We start from the raw sequence: 21,389 nt of genomic DNA, 5'->3' as shown, positions 1-21,389 counted from the left end.
GCTGGCTGCTGGCTACACACGGTAGCCCATGGCAACCCACCTGCCATCGCCGGTGACTCATGGCAGCCCAGCTCCAGGTTGAGCTGTTGTTCAGCATCTTAGCTGTAGAGGGCAGTGTCACTGGCCCTCATATGTGTAATCTGAACCGGGGCCCTCTGGCGTCCCAAGCCACCTCTTAACCAACGTGCCACTCAGCCGGCCCTTAAATATTTTTTAATAAGAAAAAAAGTCACCCTGTTACTACATAGAAATAGCTGGTATGGGTAGTTTAAAGTTCAAAATGTAAAAGAGGTAAAGAAGTGTTGAAGGATTGAGGTTTAAAAGGTTGGTGCCCATGGGCTTATATACCCTGCCCCCCACCCCACCAACACACACACCAGAAAGACCACTAGTGGGATTTGAGAATATAGAGTGTGGCCATGGTGTCTGGTATCAGAATAACCTATTAAAATGGTTAGTCTACTTCAGAGTACTAATTCGGGCCTAAATAAGTTCTATACTTTTGTTGTTAAAGCATAACATTGTGGTATAGGGGAAATATGAATGGATCATTTAGGACATTCAACAAGCTGCTTGTTGATTGATTGGCTGCTAAGCAAACACTGTATTCTGAAGCTGGAAAAATGAGACAGTCTCTCTACCCGAGTTTACATGGAATTACCTAATCACATCCCAGGTGATGCAAAGAGGGCACAGAGTGGACAAATCCTAGTTAGCCATGGTAAGGGGGTGAGGTGAGGTTCCAGGGAAGGCTCAGGAGGACTGTTGAGCAAAGAGTATGAGTCAGGTAGTGGAGGTCGTTGGGGAGAAGAGTGAAGGAAGGAACACGGCATGGAGAACACACATAGGGGCATAAAGGTGAGAGAACATGGATGTCGATTGAATTTTCTGAGCTTGGTGTAACCAAAGAGTCGGTGTATGAAGAGAAGTAGCAGGAGATAAGGCTGGGAAGGCATGGAGACCAGTTACTGGGCTGAGGCATTTGGACTTCTTAAAGCCATTGGAGTAATTTGATTGAATTTTACATTTTAGAAAGATCACACAGGTAGCAATGTGGAATATGGGTTGGAGGAAAGAGTGGAGTAGGCAGGCCACTTGGAAGATTTATGATATAGTTTAAGCAAGAAATGATGGTATGAATTAAGGTAGGGGAGAGAGGAATGGTGCTGAGAGACAAGTAAAATTAAATCATATTTGGTGACATTTTGGATACAGAGAGGAAGCTGAGCGTGGTAGTGATAGTAATGTGTACATTTCTGGCTTGGACCAGAAAACGGAATGGAGAAAACCCAGAAACTTTCAAAGGCCAGAGGGAAATGGGAGGTCTAGCTTTGAGGCCGTGGGCAGGGTCATTTCACTTCTCTGGCCCTCCAGGGTCCTCATCTGAAATGAAAGAGATGTAAGAAATCATCTTTAGGTATTTCTTACTCTGAGGTGTGAAGTCTGGTTATACTTCCCTTAGTTTGGTTAGTGCTGTAAGTGAATGATGCCGTGTTATTCCTGTTTTCCAGGGCAAATGACTCAGCTTTGTGAACTGATCAACAAGAGTGGGGAACTTCTTGCAAAGAACCTATCCCACCTGGACACTGTGCTGGGGGCTCTGGATGTACAAGAGCACTCCTTGGGCGTCCTCGCTGTGTTGTAAGAGCATCTTCTTTTAGAGTTTTGTGCTCAGTAAGACTGAACGCTCTTTACTGTGTGACTTTTTCGGTGTAGGAAGTAAGCCATGCAAACAACCTAGAGCTCTTTTGCAAAAGTAAAGTCATGTCATAGTAGTTACGTTTTACTCATCCCAGCTGATCATTGCTTGTTATATTTTGTTCAGTTTTATCACTTTCTAACTCTTGTTTATGTTCATACAAAATTTGAAATTTATTTTTAAAAAATGAACGGCTGTTTCCCTTGTGGGCTCTGTAGTTTGCATTTATCTGAATACTTTTATTCATGTAATCCATCGGATTGTTCACACTTTCTAACTTGGGAAGAAAATAGAGAGGAGTGATGCAACGGGCTGGTGGAACAACACACTGAGTGAAGTTACCAATGCTCAGAAGCAACATTGCTTTGAATTCTCCTCCAACAAGTTTAAGCTGTTGAAGACCAAGTTAAATAGACCTTATTTTAGTTGGGGTTCCTTGTCACTCTGTGCACCTGACAGTAGAATTGTTTTTCCTCTTGATGTTTCAGTATAATAAATTAGAATGTTATGGATGAAAGTTGAAATAATATAAATAAACTGAGAAGACCTAAAAGCGAGGATCTGGCTTTACTCGTGCTGGGATTCTTGAAACAGATATGGATCAAGAACAGAGTTTAGAGAAGAAACTGTTTGAATGAAAGGGTCTATAAGCTGTGCTCTGTATACAGTAGCCACTAGCCATATATGGCTATTTAAGTGTAAATTAATTTTTTTGTTAAGATTTTATTGGGGGACTTGGGGAGGGGAACAGACAAATTGCTGTCCTTTTGTTCAGTCTAGTTGTGGAGGGCGTCGCTTCACTGGCCCATGTTGGTATTGTGATCATTGCGCTCTTCCTGGGTGAGGTGGATCAGTCGCCGGCCACTGGACGGTTGCTAATGGCGGCTCTTGGCAGCTCCCATTGGCTGCCAGCAGCTCCCGCTGGCTGCCGGCTGCTCCCACCAGCTGCCGACCGCTCATGGTAGCTTATGGCAGCCCACTGCAGCAGGGGCTGCAGCCTATGCCGTCGCTGGTGACTCATGGCAGCCCAACTCCACGTCGAGCTGTTGTTCAGCATCTTAGCTGTAGAGGGCAGTGTCACTGGCCCTCATCTGTGATCCGAACCAGGTGTTGCTGCTCAGAGCTGGTGTCCCAAGCCAGCTCTTAACCAACGCGCCACTCGGCCGGCCCTAAAAGTGAAAGATTCAGTTCTTCAGTTTCACTAGCCACATTTCAAGTACTCAGTAGCTACATGTAGTTACTGGGTTGGACAGCGTGGATAAAGACCATTTCTACTGTTGTGGAAAGTTCTATTGGATAGTGCTAGCTGGTAAAGATTTCTACTGTCTGTGTTTGCTGATTAAAAGAACCAATAGCATGCATGTCTTATATACATGTAAACTTAACATGGACATATATATCAAGAGAGAGATAATTTACATGAGAGCATCTTGAAGCTATAAGCGATTTTGCCATTGTGTAGCAGTAAAAGAAAACCTGGAAAGAGCCCTGAGCTTGTTTCTGAGTACCCTGGATTTGAATTATGTTCTTGCAATGATGAGGCATGGGGCCCTGAGCTTCATAATTTTATTTATAAAATGGAAACCACAGTGCCTTACTGACCTTTTGTGAAGCCCAAATGAGGTTGTTTCAGACACATTTGATAATAATGTGTAATTACAGGCGTAAGGTTACATGAAGTCAAATAATACTATACAGATGGAAGTACAAATTGTAAGATGTAGGAAAAATTGTAATTAGGCATCATATCCATTTCATTTTTCTTGAGTATAGTTTCAACTGTTCATTTTTTTTAAAAAAGAAGAGCTTGAAGTTTACTGGTAAGCAATGCCTGAGAGGTGGTAGCTTATATGATTTCTTCCCCCAAACCTATTCTCAGCGCCCCGTCAGAGTGGTTATCGTGGGCGGTTGAAAGGCACCTTCTCCAATGACTGAGGACGGACTGTCCGAATCCTGCCTCTTCTCAGCACCTCCAGTCCTTTCTGTCCTGCCTATCAGATAGTTTTTTCTCCCAGATGGACCACAGCATCACCGGTGTCCTGGCAGCAGCATCTTTCAGTTGAATAACTGCCACAGCCTCCAGCTGGTCCGTAGCTCCAGTTTCTTGTCCCCTTCAGCCTGTTGTCTTCAGACAGGAAAAGCAGCAACTGGTTATTAAATGAGTAAATGGTCCTGACCACATTGGAGCTCAAAAGAAAAATATTTTAAAAATTCTTTGGTTAAACGTTTATATTCAGTTTTTTCATACATATTAGGATGACCTGATATTTGACCTAATGGAGTTTTCTTTTTTTTTTTTTTAAAGATTTTATTGGGGAATCAGGGGAGGGGAATAGAGAAGTTGCTGTCTTTTTGTTCTTTAGTCTAGTTGTGGAGGACGTCGCTTCACTGGCCCATGTTGGTGTCATCATTGTGCTCTTCCTGGGTGAGGCAGATCGGTCGCCGGCCTCTGGACGGCTGCTCACGGCGGCTCTTGGCAGCTCACATCAGCTGCCGGCCACACACGGTAGCTTATGGCAGCCCACTGCAGCCTACGCCATTGCCGGCGACTCACAGCAGCCCAGCTCCAGGTCGAGCTGTTGTTCACCATTTTAGCTGTAGAGGGCAGTGTTACTGGCCCTCATGTGGGATCTGAACCGGGGCCCTGCTGCTCAGCCGGCATCCCAAGCCAGCTCTTAACCAACGTGCCACTTGGCCGGCCCTGGAGTTTTCTTTTCTTTTTTTTTTTTTTTTAATTATTATTTTTTATTGTGAAATACACATTTTTTAGAATTAATTTCAGCTGTACAACACAGTGCAATAGTTATACTTTTTACCCCTCGAGGTGAGAACTCCCCTCCCCCAATCCGCTGCCCACTTCCCCCCCCAATATCATACATATCTATTACAATTCCCTTGACTCCACTCTCACACTATACACCACGTCCCATGACTATATATATATAATACATATATATATTATATATATATATATGTATTATATATATTCACTTATAGTTGACATACAATATTATACACCATCAGTTTTAGGTGTATAGTGCAGTGATCAGTGATCAAGCCTCTACCCCATCCATGATGCGGTCTCCCTAGCAAGATGTGACCATCTGAAATCCTACAAAATATTTACAACATTATTAATTATTATATTCCTTGAACTGTCTTTCGTGTCCCTGTGGCAATATTGTAGTTACGTATTTATGCTGTCTAATCCCTTCCCCTTCTCCCTCATCCCCACCCCTTCCCAATGGAATTTTCTTTTTTGAAAGTTGTTTTTTCAAAGCATATTTTTCTTAACCTCTTTTTATGTCTATGTTGTGTGTCTCAATGGTGCAAAGAACCAGGCCAGGAGAACCTCACAGACTCTTATTTCTTAATTTTTAAAAATACTGTTACTCTTAATTCACAGAGCATTGGAGGCAGGATGGGCTTCTGTCCTCAGTTGTTTCTAGGTTCCACCCCATGAAATAGCAGTATAAATGGATTCTTTTCTTTTTATTCCAGGTTTGTGAAGTTTTCTATGCCCAGTGTTCCTGACTTCGAAACATTATTCTCACAGGTTCAGCTTTTCATCAGTACTTGTAATGGAGAGCACATTCGATATGCAACAGACACTTGTAAGCTAATAACATTTTGTTATTTTCCATGGAATGTATTTTGCCTGTCTAGTCATTTATATTTTCAATATTTTGTTATTATGTCTAGTTGCTGGGCTTTGCCATCAGCTAACAAATGCCCTTGTGGAAAGAAAACAGGTAAGCAATGTTGTTCAAGCATTTATAGCTGTTATATGTCTGACTTGCACAGTGAATTAATTTGTTAAGCTTCCAGGTTAGTACTAAACATCCCAACAGTTAAATCTATGTGGTCGCCTTAGAGTACTCAAAGCATTTGCTGTAAGCACAGCTGGCCCCTCCCTCGGGTGGACTCCATGATGCAGGGAGGGGAGTGCCTCAGGGAGGCTGCTGCCCTTTACGTCTAATCTGGGATTTTGAACTTTTAATTATGACATAATTTTAGCTTTAAAAAGAGTTGCAAGAGTGATCTAAACAATTCCCATGTACCCTTCACCCAGATTCTCCAGATAGTAACATTTTACCACACTTGCTTATTCTTTTCTCTCATTTTTCCTGAGCCATTGGAAAGTAAATTGCAGATATAATGCCCCTTATCTTAAATACTTCGAATGTTTCCTAAAAAGTAGGACATTCTCTTACATAACTAGAAACAGTGATCAACATTAGATGAATGCTGATATAATCTTTTAATGAATCTACTGACTGTATTTTATTTTGCCAGTTGTTTTGCTAATTTATAAGAAAAAAAATCTCAGTTCATGGGTTGCATTGCATTGTCAAGGCTCCTTGGTTTCCTTTAATCTGGAACAGTTATTTGGTCTTTAATTTTTGTGATATTGACACAAATTATAATTTGGGTGTTTCTTTTTTACTTGAAATTGAACTTTAAGACTAGTGGTTTGAAGGCGACTGAAAACAGAAAGAACCAGTTGGTATTTTGTATGAGTACTGAATAAATTGTGGTTTGAAAGAGATGGTTTAAAAAAAAAAATCAACAAATCATTACTGAAAAAACCATGTAAGTTTTTCAGCTATTTTAGAGTCGCATTTCCTACCCAGAAACTGACTGTGCATCACATAAAACTTAGTCTTGTTATTTATAATCAGAGCAGTAAATGATCCATTTATAACTTGTGGTATCAGCTTCAATAGTCATTTATTATCAGGTAGAGATATTGTTGAAAAGAATTTATAGATGACACCTAAACTGCCCTGTGGGGAAATGCCAGCATCCTTATCCCAAGTAAGTTTACTAAGCATTGACTTGCATCTGTTGTAAATGATTGGGAAAATTTTTGTTTAGATGTAAATATAATGAACTGTTGAGAAAATACTGCTTTTGATTATCTTCATTGTAGTGAAAGCTTTATGATTTAAAAAATGGTGCTGAATTACACAAGATTATATATCACAAGAAACAGCTTCAGAAAAGATTTTCTGACTGAATAGGGACAATCCTGAAAGAATATGGAAACCTCATATTGTTATTTTTTAAATTTTTTAAAAGATTTTATTGGGGAATTGGAGAGAACAGCGTTGGGGAATCGGGAAGGGGACAGACAAGTTGCTGTCCTTTTGCTCTTCAGTCTAGTTGTGGAGGACGTCGCTTCACTGGCCCATGTTGTATTATCATTGTGCTCTTCCCGGCTGAGGCAGTTGCTCGCCGGCCATTGGACGGCCGCTCACGCTGGCTGCTGGCCAGCCCCACTGCAGCCTACGCCGTCGCCGGTGACTCACGGCAGCCCAGCTCCAGGTCGAGCTGTTGTTCACCATCTTAGCTGTAGAGGGTGCAGCATCACTGGCCCTCATGTGGGATCCAAACCAGGGCCCTGCTGCTCAGAGCTGGCGTCCCAAGCCACCTCTTAACCAACGTGCCACTCGGCTGGCCCACCTCATATTGTTATTTAAAGGGACCTATCCATTAGTGTTATTTTTTATTTGTAAGTGACAACATAAGATCCAATGTGCTGCCATCTTTGAGAACTTATCTGAAAGAGATGTCGTTTCTCACAGCCCCTGCGAGGAATCGGTGTCCTTAAGCAAGCCATAGACAAGATGCAGATGAACACAAATCAGCTGACCTCCATACATGCCGACCTCTGCCAGGTGAGCCGGGAGGGTGTGACTCACACAGTCAGGTGGAAGGCTGGTTGTGGCTTTGCAGCAGTGTGGTGGAGACTGGGATGTGTGGTAGGAGTTGAAGCACACAGGTGTACTTGTTCTGTAGTAAGGGGCTGTTCAGCAGGCTGCTGCTGTAGAGTGGTGCTCAGCTGGTGGCCTTGCGATGTGAGCAGAGCAGGTAGCTACTGTATTTTGCCGTGTATAATGCGCACCCCTGTGTTTGGCCCAAACTTTCAGGGAAGAAAATCATTCGTTTTAATTTTTTAAATTCAAATTTGTTTATATTTAGGTACTTGTTTTTTGTATTATAAAAAGGAAATTTAACATCTATTTTTTTTAACATGGTACAAGAAATTTTATGTAACAAATAATTACAAAACACACAAAAAAATAAAAGGTATGAGAACTTTTAGGTACTGGTGACAAATTTATTGATATTTACACATCCTAGAAGGTCAAGAACTCTTTGTCGTTGCAAGTTCATCCTAAATTCAACGAAACCGATTACCATATTCCAGGATATTATTTTGCATACGGGTATCGTTATTGATTTCTAGAGTTGTACTTTTAACACATAAGCATACATAAAATAATTAAAAACATTTATATAGATACAGATTAGTACTACCCATGTATAATATGTATCCTTATTTTTCCCTCACAAATTTGAGCAAAAAATGGTGCATTATACACAGCAAAATACTGTAATTAATGCTTTGTGACGTTAAAAAAAAATCCCAAGTCATTTTCTTTTTAAGGAATCGTGGAACCTGAGAAAAAACACAGGTAACTTCTTCCACCTTAAAATTATTTATTTTACTGTAAATGGTTCAAAATCCAGCAGGCAAAAGGGAGGGGGTATGTAGTGAAGTCTCCCTATACCCTGCTCACTAGCTACATCTCTTCTCTCCATAGGAAACCAGTGTTAGCTGGTACTTATTTTTCCTTCCAAAGATATTTTATGCATATACAAGCAAATATGTATATTTTCTCTCTCTCTTCTTTTGCACAAATAGTAATAACTTCTACGAACTCTTGTATACCTTGCTTTTTTTCTACTTAATGTATCTTGGAGATGATTCCATATCAGTTCTTTATGGCTGCAGAGGATTCCATAATATGGGCTTAACCAGTCCCTGTAGGGTATTTAAATTGTTTTCTTAATGAATAGCATGGTATGTGAATTATTTCAAACACATGTTCTAGTTTTACATGAAGATGTGCTTTTATTTTCTTTTTTATCTTTAAAAAACTTTTGTGATTGAAATATAACATACATACATAAAGTGCTCTAATAAGCGTGTAGCTTAGTGAGTTTGTAGCTATGTCTACACCTGTGCCACCATCATCCATATACAGAATGTTGAGTTACACGATTCCCTCCACTTACCTAAATGATTCAGAAACTGAAATGGTATAATTAAAGGAAAAAAAATTACCATTTTTATCACACTCCGCTGGTCTATTTCTATTCTACTAGTTCAGCAAAGAGAAAGAGGACTTGTTTGCACATCTGTAGACAGAATGGGTGCTGGGTGGGTTAAGTGGTAGGGGGGGGCTTTAATTCATCTGTGGCATACTTTATCTCATGGCTGGTTAATCTTTTATAAAGAAATGTTATTTTATTCTGAATACTTAAGAAAATGGAGTAATACATTGACATTTAGATCATTTTAATAAGTTAAATGTAAAACAAAATATCATTTTCTTGAACTTTCTGGAATTTGTGAATTTGCTCATTCCGCTAAAGCTTGCTGAAGTACAATTAAAATGATGATTTAATATAAATTTTTTCACAGCTTTGTTTGCTGGCAAAATGCTTTAAGCCTGCTCTTCCGTATCTTGACGTGGATATGATGGATATCTGTAAAGAGAATGGAGCCTATGATGCAAAGCACTTTTTATGTTACTATTATTATGGAGGGATGATCTACACCGGGCTGAAGAACTTTGAGAGAGCCCTCTACTTTTATGAACAGGTAATCATCTCTCAATGTCCCTGAGGTTGTTTAGAACTTGTGTGATCAACGAAGTGCATAGCTGGAGTGGATTGGGGCTGGGCCCCTGAGTTTCCGGTGGAGGTCCTTTCAAAGGCTCTTTCTCTAAATCATGTAAATGGTGGCAGTCTGTTCCTTCAGTTGAAGGGCAGTAGTAATGGAGGGAAGAACACTAATGAGTTGGGTGTATTCTAGGCTCTGCCACTTACACCCCCTCTGAGTTGGGCTAAATTCTGTACATCTCCTGACCTTCATAGCTTCCTTTGCATACAGGTAAGAGATTGAACCGAATGAACTTTGAAGAGGCTTGTTCTAAAACCGTGTGTAGTGTTTTATTAAGTTTTATTTAAGAAGTAAAACATTCTCATGATTCAAATTCAAAGGGTATTAAGTAGTACACAGTGAAAATTCCTTCCCATCTTTGTCCGCCTCTGTGTAATGGCCACTGGTCTTATAACAAGACATACTACACAATTTGGTAGGCTATTCTGGAGGTTTACTCAGAGTCAGGAAAAGAGATGTACAGTATTGGCTAATACTAGTGTTTCAAGATAAATTTGTCAAATGTTCCAAAGTTCGTATTTTATTCATAGCACACATAAGGTAATAAAGGATATTCTTCTAAGCCTTCAAGGAGCTCACGATTTAGCTGAAATGCTAACACGTAAATACACAGGCACACATCTGTGACTGAGCATTGCCTCAGTGAGTGGGGATTGACAGGCACACCGCCGAGGAGACCTAGGGAAGGGTCACTAGAGGGTGCTGGTGTCATTAAAGGATGTGTCTAGAAGGTAAAATCTTCAAGAGTACACAGTCAAGCCTTCCAGTTCTTCAGAAAATTACAGACACACTTCATAGCCGCTGAACGCATTATAATTTTACAGACCAACGTAATAACTGATTAGCATATTGATCGAGAAGTATCAAGATGGTATGGGCTTTTAAAAGGCAGGAAAATATGCAGTGTACTTAGAAAAATATTTTTATCACAAATAATGAAAATGTGAAAAGCAAAACATTTTTTGTATTTATAAGTAAAAGTCTTGCACCTGAAAAATACTTATTCCCTGATTTTGCCCTAATGAGAAGCATTGTCTAGTGTTAGTCTACTTTATGCCACTGTGTTTTAATAATATGCACAGAGTTATGGATGACATTATTAGCACCTTAATTTCAGAAAGTGATATAGGTTTTTTCAGTGCTTTAAAAAAAAGTTCCAAAATGATGTACTTACTGAAAAAAATTCAGTACAACAGCAATGTATAAATAAAAAAATGAAAGCATCCTTATCTTCTCATATCATGCCACAGATTGACCTAGTTAGTTTACTAGTCCTCAGTTGATGAAACTGTAAGTCGATTCTGGTATTTCAGTGTTGTGGTGAGGATCATTTTACATGTGTCCGCATGGGCTTATATGAGCGTTTTTGTAGAATAATGTCAAGGAAATGCCTTATAGGCTCAGTGGTTTGGGTTTTGATTTAGAACATTGTGTTTATTTGGTGTGATAGTTTTCAGTTCTTCTTAACCATCCTAAAAGGTGAAAAAAAGTGAAAAGACAGCCACAGAATGGGAAACATATTTGCAGATCATATCTCTGACAAGGGACTTGCATCCAGAACATACAAATACCCCTTACAACCCAGCAGTAAAAATACTGACTTTTAAAAATGGGCAATGGATTTAAATAGACATTTCTCCAAAGAAGATAGACAAATGGCCAATAAGCATGTGAAAAAGATGCTCAACATCATTAGTCATCAAGGAAATGCAAATCAAAACCACAATGAGGTACCACTTCACACGCACTTAGATGGCTGAAATGAAGAGTCAGCCAATAATCCATGTTGATGAGGATGTGGAGAATTTGTAAGCCTCATAATTGCCAGTGGGATTGTAAAGTGGTGCTGTTACTTTGGAAGAGTTGGAAGTTCCTCAGAATGTTAAACATAGTTTCCGGGTGACCCAGCAATTCCACTCCTCAGAATATATACCCAAGAGAAATGAAGACAAGTGCACACAAAAATGTGTACACAGGGGCTGGCCGAGTGGCGCGATGGTTAAGAACTCGCTTGGGATGCCAGAGGGCCGTGGTTCGGATCCCACATATGAGGGCCAGTGACACTGCCCTCCACAGCTAAGATGCTGAACAGCAGCTCAACCTGGAGCTGGGCTGCCATGGGTTGCCGGCGACGGCGTGGGCTGCAGCCCCTGTGGCAGTGGGTTGCCATGGGCTACCGTGTGTAGCCAGCAGCCAGCGTGAGCGGCGAGCAGCCGCAGTGAGCGGCTGTCCAGAAGCCGGCGACTGATCTGCCTCACCCTGGAAGAGTGCAATGATGGTCCCAACTTGGTCCAGTGAAGCAATGTCCTCCACAACTAGATTGAAGAACAAAAGGAAAGCAACTTGTCTGTTCCCCTTCCCGTAATTCCCCAGCACTGTTCCCATCCCCCCCAATTCCCCAATAAAAAAAAAAATCTTAAAAAAAAAAAATGTGTACACAGATGTTCATAGTCTCATTATTCATAGTGGCCAGACATAGAGACAACTCAACTGCCCATCAACTGAGGAACAAATAAAATATTGTACATCCATACAACGGAATATTGTTCAACCATAACATGGAATAAGGTGCTGATACATAATACAACATGGATGAACCTTGAAAACACGTTAAGTTAAAGAAGCCAGTCACAAAAGACCACATATTTATAATGCCATTTATATGAAATGTCCAGAATAGACAAATCCACAGAGTCAGAGTAGAATAATGGCTTCCTGGGCTGGAGGAGGATGGGGAATGACTGCCAATGGGTATTGGGTTTCTTTTGCGGGGGATGAAAATGTTCTGAAATTAGGCAGTGGTGATAGTTGTACAACTTGGTGAATACACCAAAACCACTGAATCGTATGCTTTAAAAGGTAAATTTTGTAGTGTGTGAATTGTAGCTCAATAAAGATGTTTTAAAAAAATAGGACATTTACGTAAGTATTGTTTTTTATTTAATGGTACATGGGTTGATTGCTCTTTCCTGCCACTGTGTGCTGTCTTCACCGTAAACTTCCTTGTCTTGCTCAGGCTATAACAACCCCTGCCATGGCGGTCAGTCACATCATGTTGGAATCATATAAAAAGTACATTCTAGTTTCTTTGATATTACTTGGAAAAGTACAACAGCTACCGAAATATACATCTCAAATTGTGGGTAGATTCATTAAGGTGAGTTTTTAAAATAAAACTGATTTCTTAGGTGACATGTGAAGTACATAAGGAAATTGTAATGCTACATAGTTCTGTAATTTAATAGTAACTTAGCCTCCCAACAGCTTCCAATTAGGAGCAGCGATTCTGCAGAATCTCTGACTCCCATTCTAGCCTGCACACCTCCTGATCCCCTAACTGGGGCAGAATGTTTCTTGGACTCTGTTTCTAGACTCTGCTCTGGGTAATTCTAGCTGGAGATGTTTAAGCTCTAGTAAGGGTTGATTTTTTGTTTTTTAATTCTTCATTACAATTTAGTGAAAATACTGGAAAAGCAATGTTGATTTTATTGAATTCTCAACCTGCCCAAGTGTTGGCAAATCTTACTAGAGCTCCCGTATGAAGACCGCAAGTTCTGGTCACTGAACTTTTGTTTGTTTTCACTGAGGCCCCAGCTTTGGGACAACATTAAAAAAGAAATTATTGGGGGGTTGTGAGGGTGAAAAGGATAACTATTGCATTGTTCTGTACACCTGAAACTAACAATAAAAAAATTTAAGAAAAAAATTTAAAAATTTTTGAAATGCATGTTCATAGTTTAAAAAAAAATTGAGCAATTCAAAAGATTATGAGGCTACAATCATTTTAATAACAATTTTACTCTGTTCGTCCTTGTACGAAACTCAGAATTGCAGGATATCAATTTGAAAATCTTCCTGATGAGAAGATTTTTATGTTGTCTTGTTGAAGATAACCAGTGTCCTTCACCTAAGAGCCCTATTGCAGTTCTCGGGGCTCGAGGCTGTGGACTGGGGATGGGGTGGGGGAGGGAAGGTGGCTAAGAGAAACCCCATATAGGAATGATGGCAGGACAGGCCCAGGGTAGCCATTCTCAGATCATTTTGGAGCGCTCCCAGGCTTCCTTCAGGTGGTCCTTGAGCTGGCCTGTTATAGGAGGAATGCTTTTATTAAAGTGGCATCATTCAGAAGCATTAGTAGTTTATGATGATACCATAGTGCTGAAAAGAACACAGATTTCAGAGTAGCGATATAGGTTTGAAACCAGCTTATACCTGTGCTCCTCATGACCATTCCATATTCTTTTGGACTTCTGCGCCAATTTCTTAATATTTCAAATAAAGGATAATGTGTATAAAATAAAATGCCTGACGCGGCTCAGGCTCTTAGTAGGCCCTCAGCTACCGTTAGTCCTGTCTTCCTTCTTCTTATCAAAAGTAGCAGGTTGTGTCATTGCATCTGGAAAGGTGTCTATGTGTGAGAGTGCAAGAGAGTTGAGAATGATGGAAATTCTTTCTTCCCAATGTAATTTATCAAAACAACAACAAAAAAACCCCAAGCCGTTGAAAGAGAAAAAACAATGCGCAGCTGTTACTAGCTGTCATGCACCTCTGCCTGCCATGCACTTACTTGCTGTATACTACAAAGTTTTCTGACACCAGATTACCCCACAGTGAATTTCTGTCCTTGGTATTAAAAATTAGGCATTGGATGGGTAAGTTATAATTTGTTAGGTAACACTAAAGGATGTTGAATGTATTGGCTCAAAATACAGTACCATGTTTTCTTTTGCTTCCTATACAAATTTTATTCCTCTAATGTTTGAATCTTATTTTTTCCCCACCTTCAAACCTTTAGCCTCTTAGCAACGCATACCACGAGTTAGCACAAGTTTATTTAACCAACAACCCCTCAGAACTCCGCAACCTGGTGACTAAGCACAGCGAAACTTTTACTCGTGACAACAACATGGGACTGGTGAAGCAGTGCTTGTCCTCTCTCTATAAGAAGAATATTCAAAGGCTAACCAAGGTGAGGCGAGTGCTGCCCTCAGTGGCCTCTCCTGGCTCCGTGGGGCCTCCCCCTCTTTTCCTCCTCAGTGTTGAGGAAGCAGGCACAGGGATAATGTCTGGCAGGAGTTCTATAATAAGAACTATCGCAACCAATTTCTTAGAAAGAGTTTGATTTATACCTTTTTGGTCTTTTCAGGGCTAGAGCAGGGTATTCAAGAAGAGGAAGGCAGGTAGGAGATATGGCTACTTTGGGAGGCAGAGGAAGGTAGCCTGAGAGAGTAAACAGTTTCACGGGCAGAGGGGGTGACAGTGACAGTGCAGATGTCAGTCCCGTGGCAGCTCTCAGGCTGTGCTTCTCCGTTGGAACATAGTACCACTCTGACATTAATTACCGTTTAGGCCAGGGCTGAATAAGCTATGTGCATTCGAACTGTAGAAAGTAAGCCAATTATATACTTTTTATTTTCAAAGTGAAAATAACCTATTTTTTTTATTATAGAAAGTATAACAGAAAAATCCCAAGTGAGCTAGGGAGGCATAGACTGCAAGGAGCAGGAAACTGACTAAGAGCAGCTTAAACAAATAGAGGATTGCTTTTTTCTCTTGAGAGGTGTCGTGGGCACAGGCAGCTGTTCACAGCTGGTGAGAACATGGTGAGGCGGTGCCCCTGTGCGGACCCTCTGCCCTGCCTCAGCAGTGGGATGATGGGGGAAGAAGCAGACGAGCAAGAATAGGGTGTGTCTGTTGCTAAGTGACTGAGCAAGGGGAGGGCTGGTGGGCTGTGCATGTAGGACGGGAAAGGATCGAGGATCTGACGGTCTGAGCGCCTGGAGGTTCTCCAGGGGAGAGAAGTGGTGAGTAGGGGCCAGCCGTGGAGGCCGTAGAACATGCAAGAAGAGGAAGGATGGTGAGGAGGTCATTGAAAAGCAGTCAAAGAAAGGGAAACTCCTAAATACTCTACAGAGAGTAACTCTAGCTTCCTGACTCACCTAAGGAAATCAGCAGGGAATTTGTAAAAAGTTTATTTGTAAGAGGAAAATGAAGAATGTGAAAGAGAAAGCAACTCAAGAAAGATAAAAAATGAATGTAACCTGTCAGAGAAAAACTACCTTGACCCGCAGGCGAAAAAGACAAGGATCCAAGGGACTCAAGGTAATAAGCAGCCTAATTCTCCCCACAAAATTTTCCATTTGGTCCAGTTGCCACCAGAACCACTCTGAGTAAATTTCTGTCTCACCGTCAAGAAGTAGTTATTCAAACAGAGCTGTCCTCCATTTGTGACTAGTGCTTGAGGTTTAGATAAAAGAACCAAAATATTACCAAGGTTAAAAGTTAAAAGATGGTGTGTTTCAGAAAAATGTTAAGTTGTAAAATGGCAAATGAAAGTTAAATGAAGAATTAGAACTTAATCTAATAAGTAGGCATCACTGTGGAAATCATCAATTAACCACGTATCTTGTGAAGTCATCAACCACAGTCCATCACTTGGGAGTAAGTTGGTAGTTTATACTTCGAGAAGTCTGTATAGGAAAGTACAGTTTTCTGGTTTGGATCAGCTAAATCCGGAACATGAGTATGACCAAGCGAACAGGAAAGACCTTGAGTGGGTCAGTCAGGGTTGGGCAGTGGCTGGGTCTCGCATGTGCTCAGTTGTGGTTGATTGGGGTTCTCTGGACCGATAAGCCCTGCCCAGGGGAACAGGGGAGGAACTCTATGGCTGCGGGTGGGCAGGGACAGTGTCCTTAAAGGATGCGTCTAGTCAGAAGGTTAAATCTTTGATGGTGGCTGTTAAACTTTTTGGCATCATGTCCTAGTGCCAGAATAATAGAAGGGCAGGGGAATAAAAAGATTTCCTAGCCATAATGGTCTCTTTCTTATTCAAAAGTCAAAAAATCAAAATCTTTTCAAGAAGGCTCAGTGACAGGTAGACTGCATCAGTGGCAGGAACTGTGTCCCATAGTATTGCTGGAAGGCAACTAGGGACAAGGGGTTGGTTATCTGTCACATGGAGGTTACATCTACTCCATGGTAACATTTTGGTGGACATTTTTCTAGATTCCTCTATATGTACAGGTAGACACTCCAAGTGAATGTAATTGGGATCATCTACGTGCTATTCTGTACTGTTTTCTTGTTCAATACGTCTTAACCCTCTTTCCTGGCAACATAAGCCTGTATCACAGTTCCCTGACATAGTAGCCTATTGTACGGATAGTTCATCATTTTATTCAACCAGTCCTTTACTGATGGACATTCAGGTCGAAGTTTCTGTTTATTTTGAAATAGGAAAAAGGATAGTTCTGTGTACTTACAAATGTTCACTTTTGAGTTCTCCTTTTTTGTTAAACTACTTACCGGTATGTACTTAAAATTAACATTAATTTCATTTTCATGGGCACTACTTTCTGAACTAAAGTATATGTAGGTTTTTTTGGTCATTGGTTTATCAAGAATTTTCAAAATCAGAGTTTTAATGTGCTGTGCTTTGAAAATGCCATTGTTAGAAATATTGCCAGCTTTTTTTTTTAATTGGGGAATTGGGGGAGGAGAGCAGCCAAGTTGTTGTTCTTCAATCTTAGTTGTGGAGGGTGCAGCTAGCTCAGCTCCAAGTCCAGTCACGCAGCTCAGCTCAAGGTGCTGTGTTCAGTCTTTAGTTGTGGGTGGGCATAGCCCACCATCTTGAACAGGCAACCTTATTGTTAGGAGCACGTGCTCTCACCAACTGAGCCATCCTGCCACCTGTTGGCAGCTCAGCTCGGGCGCAGCTCACTGGCCCATGTGGGAATCGAACTGGTGACCCTGTTGCTCAGAGCTCGCACTCTTGAGCAAGCTCTTAACCAACTGAGCCACTTGGCCGGCCCCGCCAGCTTTTAAAAAAAGAAAAGTTTGTCTGAAAGATGCATATTCATCAGGTCCCAAGCAGAGCAGTGGTAAACACTGGTTTCCTTCTAACCTTCCATTTGTTTACACATGGTAGCTTTGAATTTTGAAGGTGAATGTGATATTTTCATTTTTATTTTATTTAACCGGTAATACGTTTGCAATACGAAATTCAAAGGATACAAAAATCTCCATCCAGTTCATATACCCCAGCCATCCTTTTTCTTCACCCAGAGGCAACCCAGTGTTACCAGTTTCTTGGGTATCCTTCTAGAGATTGTCTGTGCATGTATAAGCATGCCACACACACACACACGTGCGTGTGCTCATACACTCATACATAGCCACTCTTCCCCTTTCTTTACACAGATGTTAGCGTGCCATATACACTGTCTGCAGCCTCTTTTATATTTAATGATGTACATATTTTGGGTCCTTTTTCAGTTCATAAAAGGTCCTCATTTAAAAATTTTTTTACAACTGCATAGTAGTCCATTTACGTAATTGTACTATGCTATACTTAACCAGTCCTCTGTTGATGGACACTTAGGTGGTTCCAGTCTTTTGCTATCACAAACAGTGCTACCGTTAATAACCTTACACACATGTCATTTCAGACATATAGGAAAGTATATGTAGGATACATTTCTAAAAGTCATTACTCCTCTAGAAAATTGATGACTAATACTACTGGGTTCATCAATTTTGAGTCATCTTCACAACAAAAAATTATTTTGTACAGTAATGTAAAGCAAATTTTCAATGATTTAACAGAACTCTGCACACATTTAATAAAATTTCTTTTCTCAGTTTTTTCTATGTGAGATAATTCTACTTTTGAATTTCAGACCTTTTTAACACTATCGTTACAAGATATGGCAAGTCGTGTGCAGTTATCTGGACCTCAGGAGGCAGAAAAATATGTCTTACACATGGTAAGTGTGTCTTCATTTTTAAAAAGTTTATTAGTGGATTTTTGTTTTTGTAAAAGTAATAAGTGTTCATTATGGAAAATATGAGAAAGGAGGAAAGTGGTTCCCCTTCCAAAACCAACCCCTGTGGACATTTTGGGTTATTATGATCTACGGGGTTTTCATATGATTTACATGACGTGTCCTGTTTGAGCTCCTTATGTACATTTTCATGGTCAGAGTTTTTATAAACATTTAAAACACTCGTGAGATATTGCGGATATGTAAAGAGGCAAAAAGCATGCTGCTAATATGCTGGTCTGTGATAAGGTCACAAACTTGTACCCGTATGTAGATCGGGGCACTGCTGCCGTCACTGACAGAGTCCTGTTCAACTTGGCAGTGTGCTTAATGATGTCATTGATTGCAGCCAGTGTTGACGTATAGGTGCTAGAGCAGGCGCCCGTGTGCTCAGCACTCAGCTTCAGAAATCGGAGGTTACCAGTATACCTGACACCCCTGTCAATCACTTGCCACTCCCCGTATTTGGATAAGCATCATTTAGTTGACTACACAGTAACCCACCAAGTTGATACATCATAGTCTGTCTACCTTTTCAGTACCTAGATGCGTGGCTCTGATCTGATCCACCAAAACAAACCTGTGTCTTTAGCTCAGGACAGGCAAATCTCACGTGTAACAAGTCAGCATTCTACATTTTTCTGCTGGCGATTTCCCCTGTGATTTTAGAAGCACTGACATTAGGATTAGGAGTAGTAAAACTATTTCCCACTGTGGTAATGGAGCATTTTATGTCCATAGTTAATTTACAAATGTTTTTTGAGGGTTTTTTTCCCTTCACCCTAACCCTTAAAACACCCCACCCCACCCCAAACAAACAAAACCTGTCTGACTTAACCAATGTTGGAATGCCTGCTGAGAACACCTGGCTAAGCTGATGGGTTACAGAGAGTGAATAAGCTACGGAATCTCCCTGGGACTCACTGTCAGTGGCGGGTAAGAACATACATGTGTGGTCATGATACCAGCCAGGACACATAAGCTAGCAAAAAGCTTCAAGGGTTCAAAGGGCGGGGTTTGAACACTGTGTGACAAACCCTGACAGGCTCTGGATCAACTGAGGGCGTTTTGTCTGCTAAGGGACATTTGGCAATGTCTGAAGACATTTTTGGTTGTCACAGCTAGAGGTGCTGCTCGCATCTAGGGGTAGAGGCCAGGGATGCTTTCAAACCTCTTAGAATGCAGAGGAGAGCCCACACAACAGTTATCTGGCCCAAAATGGCAGTACTGCCAAGCTTGAAAAATCCTGCCCTAGAATAAGGCAAAACCTTTTTTTAAAGACTTTTTAGAGCAGTTTGAAGTTCAGAGTAAAATTGAGGAGAGGGTACTGAGACTTCCTATGCACTCCCTGCTCTCACAAGCATAGCCTCCTCCATTCTCAGCATCCCCCAGCAGAGTGGGACATTTGTTACAATCTGTGAACCCACATTGACACATCATCATCACTCAAAGTCCATAGTTTACTTTAGGGTTTACTCTTGTGGTTGTGAATTCTGTGGGTTTGGACTATGTATAATGACATGTGTCCATCATTATGGTCTCATACAGAGTATTTTCACTGCCCTAAAAATCTTCTGTGCTCTACCTGTTCATCCCTCCCCTGGCAACCACTGATCTTATTACTGTCTCCATAGTTTTGCCTTTTCTAGAATGTCATGTAGTTGGAATCACAGTTGGCAGCCTTTTCAGATTGGCTTTTTAAAAAATGCATAGTAAATATGCATTTAAAGTTCCTCAATGTCTTTTCATGGTTTCACAGCTCATTTTTTTTTAGCACTGACTAATATTCCATTGCCTTGGATATAGCACAGTTTATCCATCACCTGCTGAAGGACATCTTGGTTGCTTCCAAATTGTGGCATTTATGAATAAAGCTGCTATACACATCCTTATGCAGGTTATTGTGTGAACATAAGTTTCCAGCTCCCTTGGGTAAATACCAGGGAGCATGGTTGCTGGATCCCATGGTAAGAGTATGTTTAGTTTTGTAAGAAACTGCCAAACTCTCCTCCAAAGTGGCTGCACCATTCTGCATCCCACCAGCAGTAAATGAGAGTTCCTGTCGCTCCACATCCTTGCCAGCATTTGGTGTTGTCAGTGTTCTGGAATTTGCCCATTCTAATAGGTGTGTACGGTTATCTCGTTTTAATTTGCATTTCCTTGATGACATATGGTGTTGAGCATCTTTTCATGTGCCTATTTGCTATCTGTATGTCTTTGGTGAGGTGCCTGTTCAGGTCTTTGGCCCATTCTTTAATGTTTGTCTTCTTGTTGAGTTTTAAAAATTCTTCGTACATTTTGGATAATAGCCCTTTATCAGATGTGTCTTGCAAATATTTTCTTTCAGTCTTTGGCTTCTCATTCTCTTGACATTGTATTTTGCAGAACAGAAGTTGTTAATTTTAATGAAGTCTAGCGTATTTTTCTTATGGATCATTACGTTCACGTTGTATCTAAATAGTCATCACTATACTCAAGGTCATCTAGGTTTTCTCCTATGTTATCTTCTAGGAGTGTTATAGTTTTGCATTTTACAGTTAGGTCTGTGATCCATTTGAGGGATTTTTGTGAAGGGTGTAAGGTCTTTGTCTAATTTCATTTTTTGCATGTCGATACAGAGTTGATCCAGGACAATTTGTTGAAAAGACCATTGTATTGCCTTTGCTTCTTTGTCAAAGATCCATTGACTTATTTATGTGGGTCTATTTCTAGGCTCCCAGTTGTATTCCATTCATCTGTTTGTCTATTTTTGTTTGTTTGTCTTGCTTTTTTATTTTTCTAGGCCAATACCACACACTGTCTTGATTACTGTAGCTTTACAGTAAGTCCTAAAGTCAGGTAGTGTCAGTCAGTCTTCCAACTTTATTCTCCTTTAATATCACGTTGGCTTTTCTGTGTCTTTTGTCTCGCCACAAAAACTTTAAAATTAGTTTGTCAGTATCCATAAAGTAACTTGCTGGGATTTTCTTTTTTTCTTTTTTTTTTTTCTAAAGTATTTTATTGGGGAATTGGGGAGATGGGAATAGCGGTGGGGAGTTGGGGGAAGGGGAACAGACAAGTTGCTGTCCTTTTGTTCTTCAGTCTAGTTGTGGAGGACGTTGCTTCACTGGTC

General features: G+C 40.6%; 1 protein-coding gene across 5 annotated transcripts in view; it reads left to right on the top strand.

Annotated features, from left to right (window-relative positions):
- COPS3 (COP9 signalosome subunit 3) overlaps nucleotides 1-21,389 on the top strand; it is a 29,060-nt gene that overhangs the window by 2,834 nt on the left and 4,837 nt on the right. The window contains exons 2-9 of one of the 5 annotated variants that reach the window (XM_019656749.1): nucleotides 1,512-1,641; nucleotides 5,201-5,313; nucleotides 5,402-5,451; nucleotides 7,288-7,380; nucleotides 9,195-9,374; nucleotides 12,472-12,612; nucleotides 14,251-14,424; nucleotides 18,134-18,220. In XM_019656749.1, the coding sequence (XP_019512294.1) occupies nucleotides 1,512-1,641; nucleotides 5,201-5,313; nucleotides 5,402-5,451; nucleotides 7,288-7,380; nucleotides 9,195-9,374; nucleotides 12,472-12,612; nucleotides 14,251-14,424; nucleotides 18,134-18,220 (968 nt within the window). Of the gene's footprint in view, nucleotides 1-1,511; nucleotides 1,675-5,200; nucleotides 5,314-5,401; nucleotides 5,452-7,287; nucleotides 7,381-9,194; nucleotides 9,375-12,471; nucleotides 12,613-14,250; nucleotides 14,425-18,133; nucleotides 18,221-21,389 lie in introns of those variants that run through there. The other 4 variants (XM_019656751.1, XM_019656750.1, XM_019656752.1 and 1 more) reach the window with 4 other exon arrangements.

This window comes from Hipposideros armiger, unplaced genomic scaffold, assembly GCF_001890085.2.
Source record: "Hipposideros armiger isolate ML-2016 unplaced genomic scaffold, ASM189008v1 scaffold_264, whole genome shotgun sequence".
In the NCBI taxonomy this organism is placed as follows: Eukaryota; Metazoa; Chordata; class Mammalia; order Chiroptera; family Hipposideridae; genus Hipposideros; species Hipposideros armiger.
This window is presented reverse-complemented; position numbering and strand designations above follow the sequence as displayed.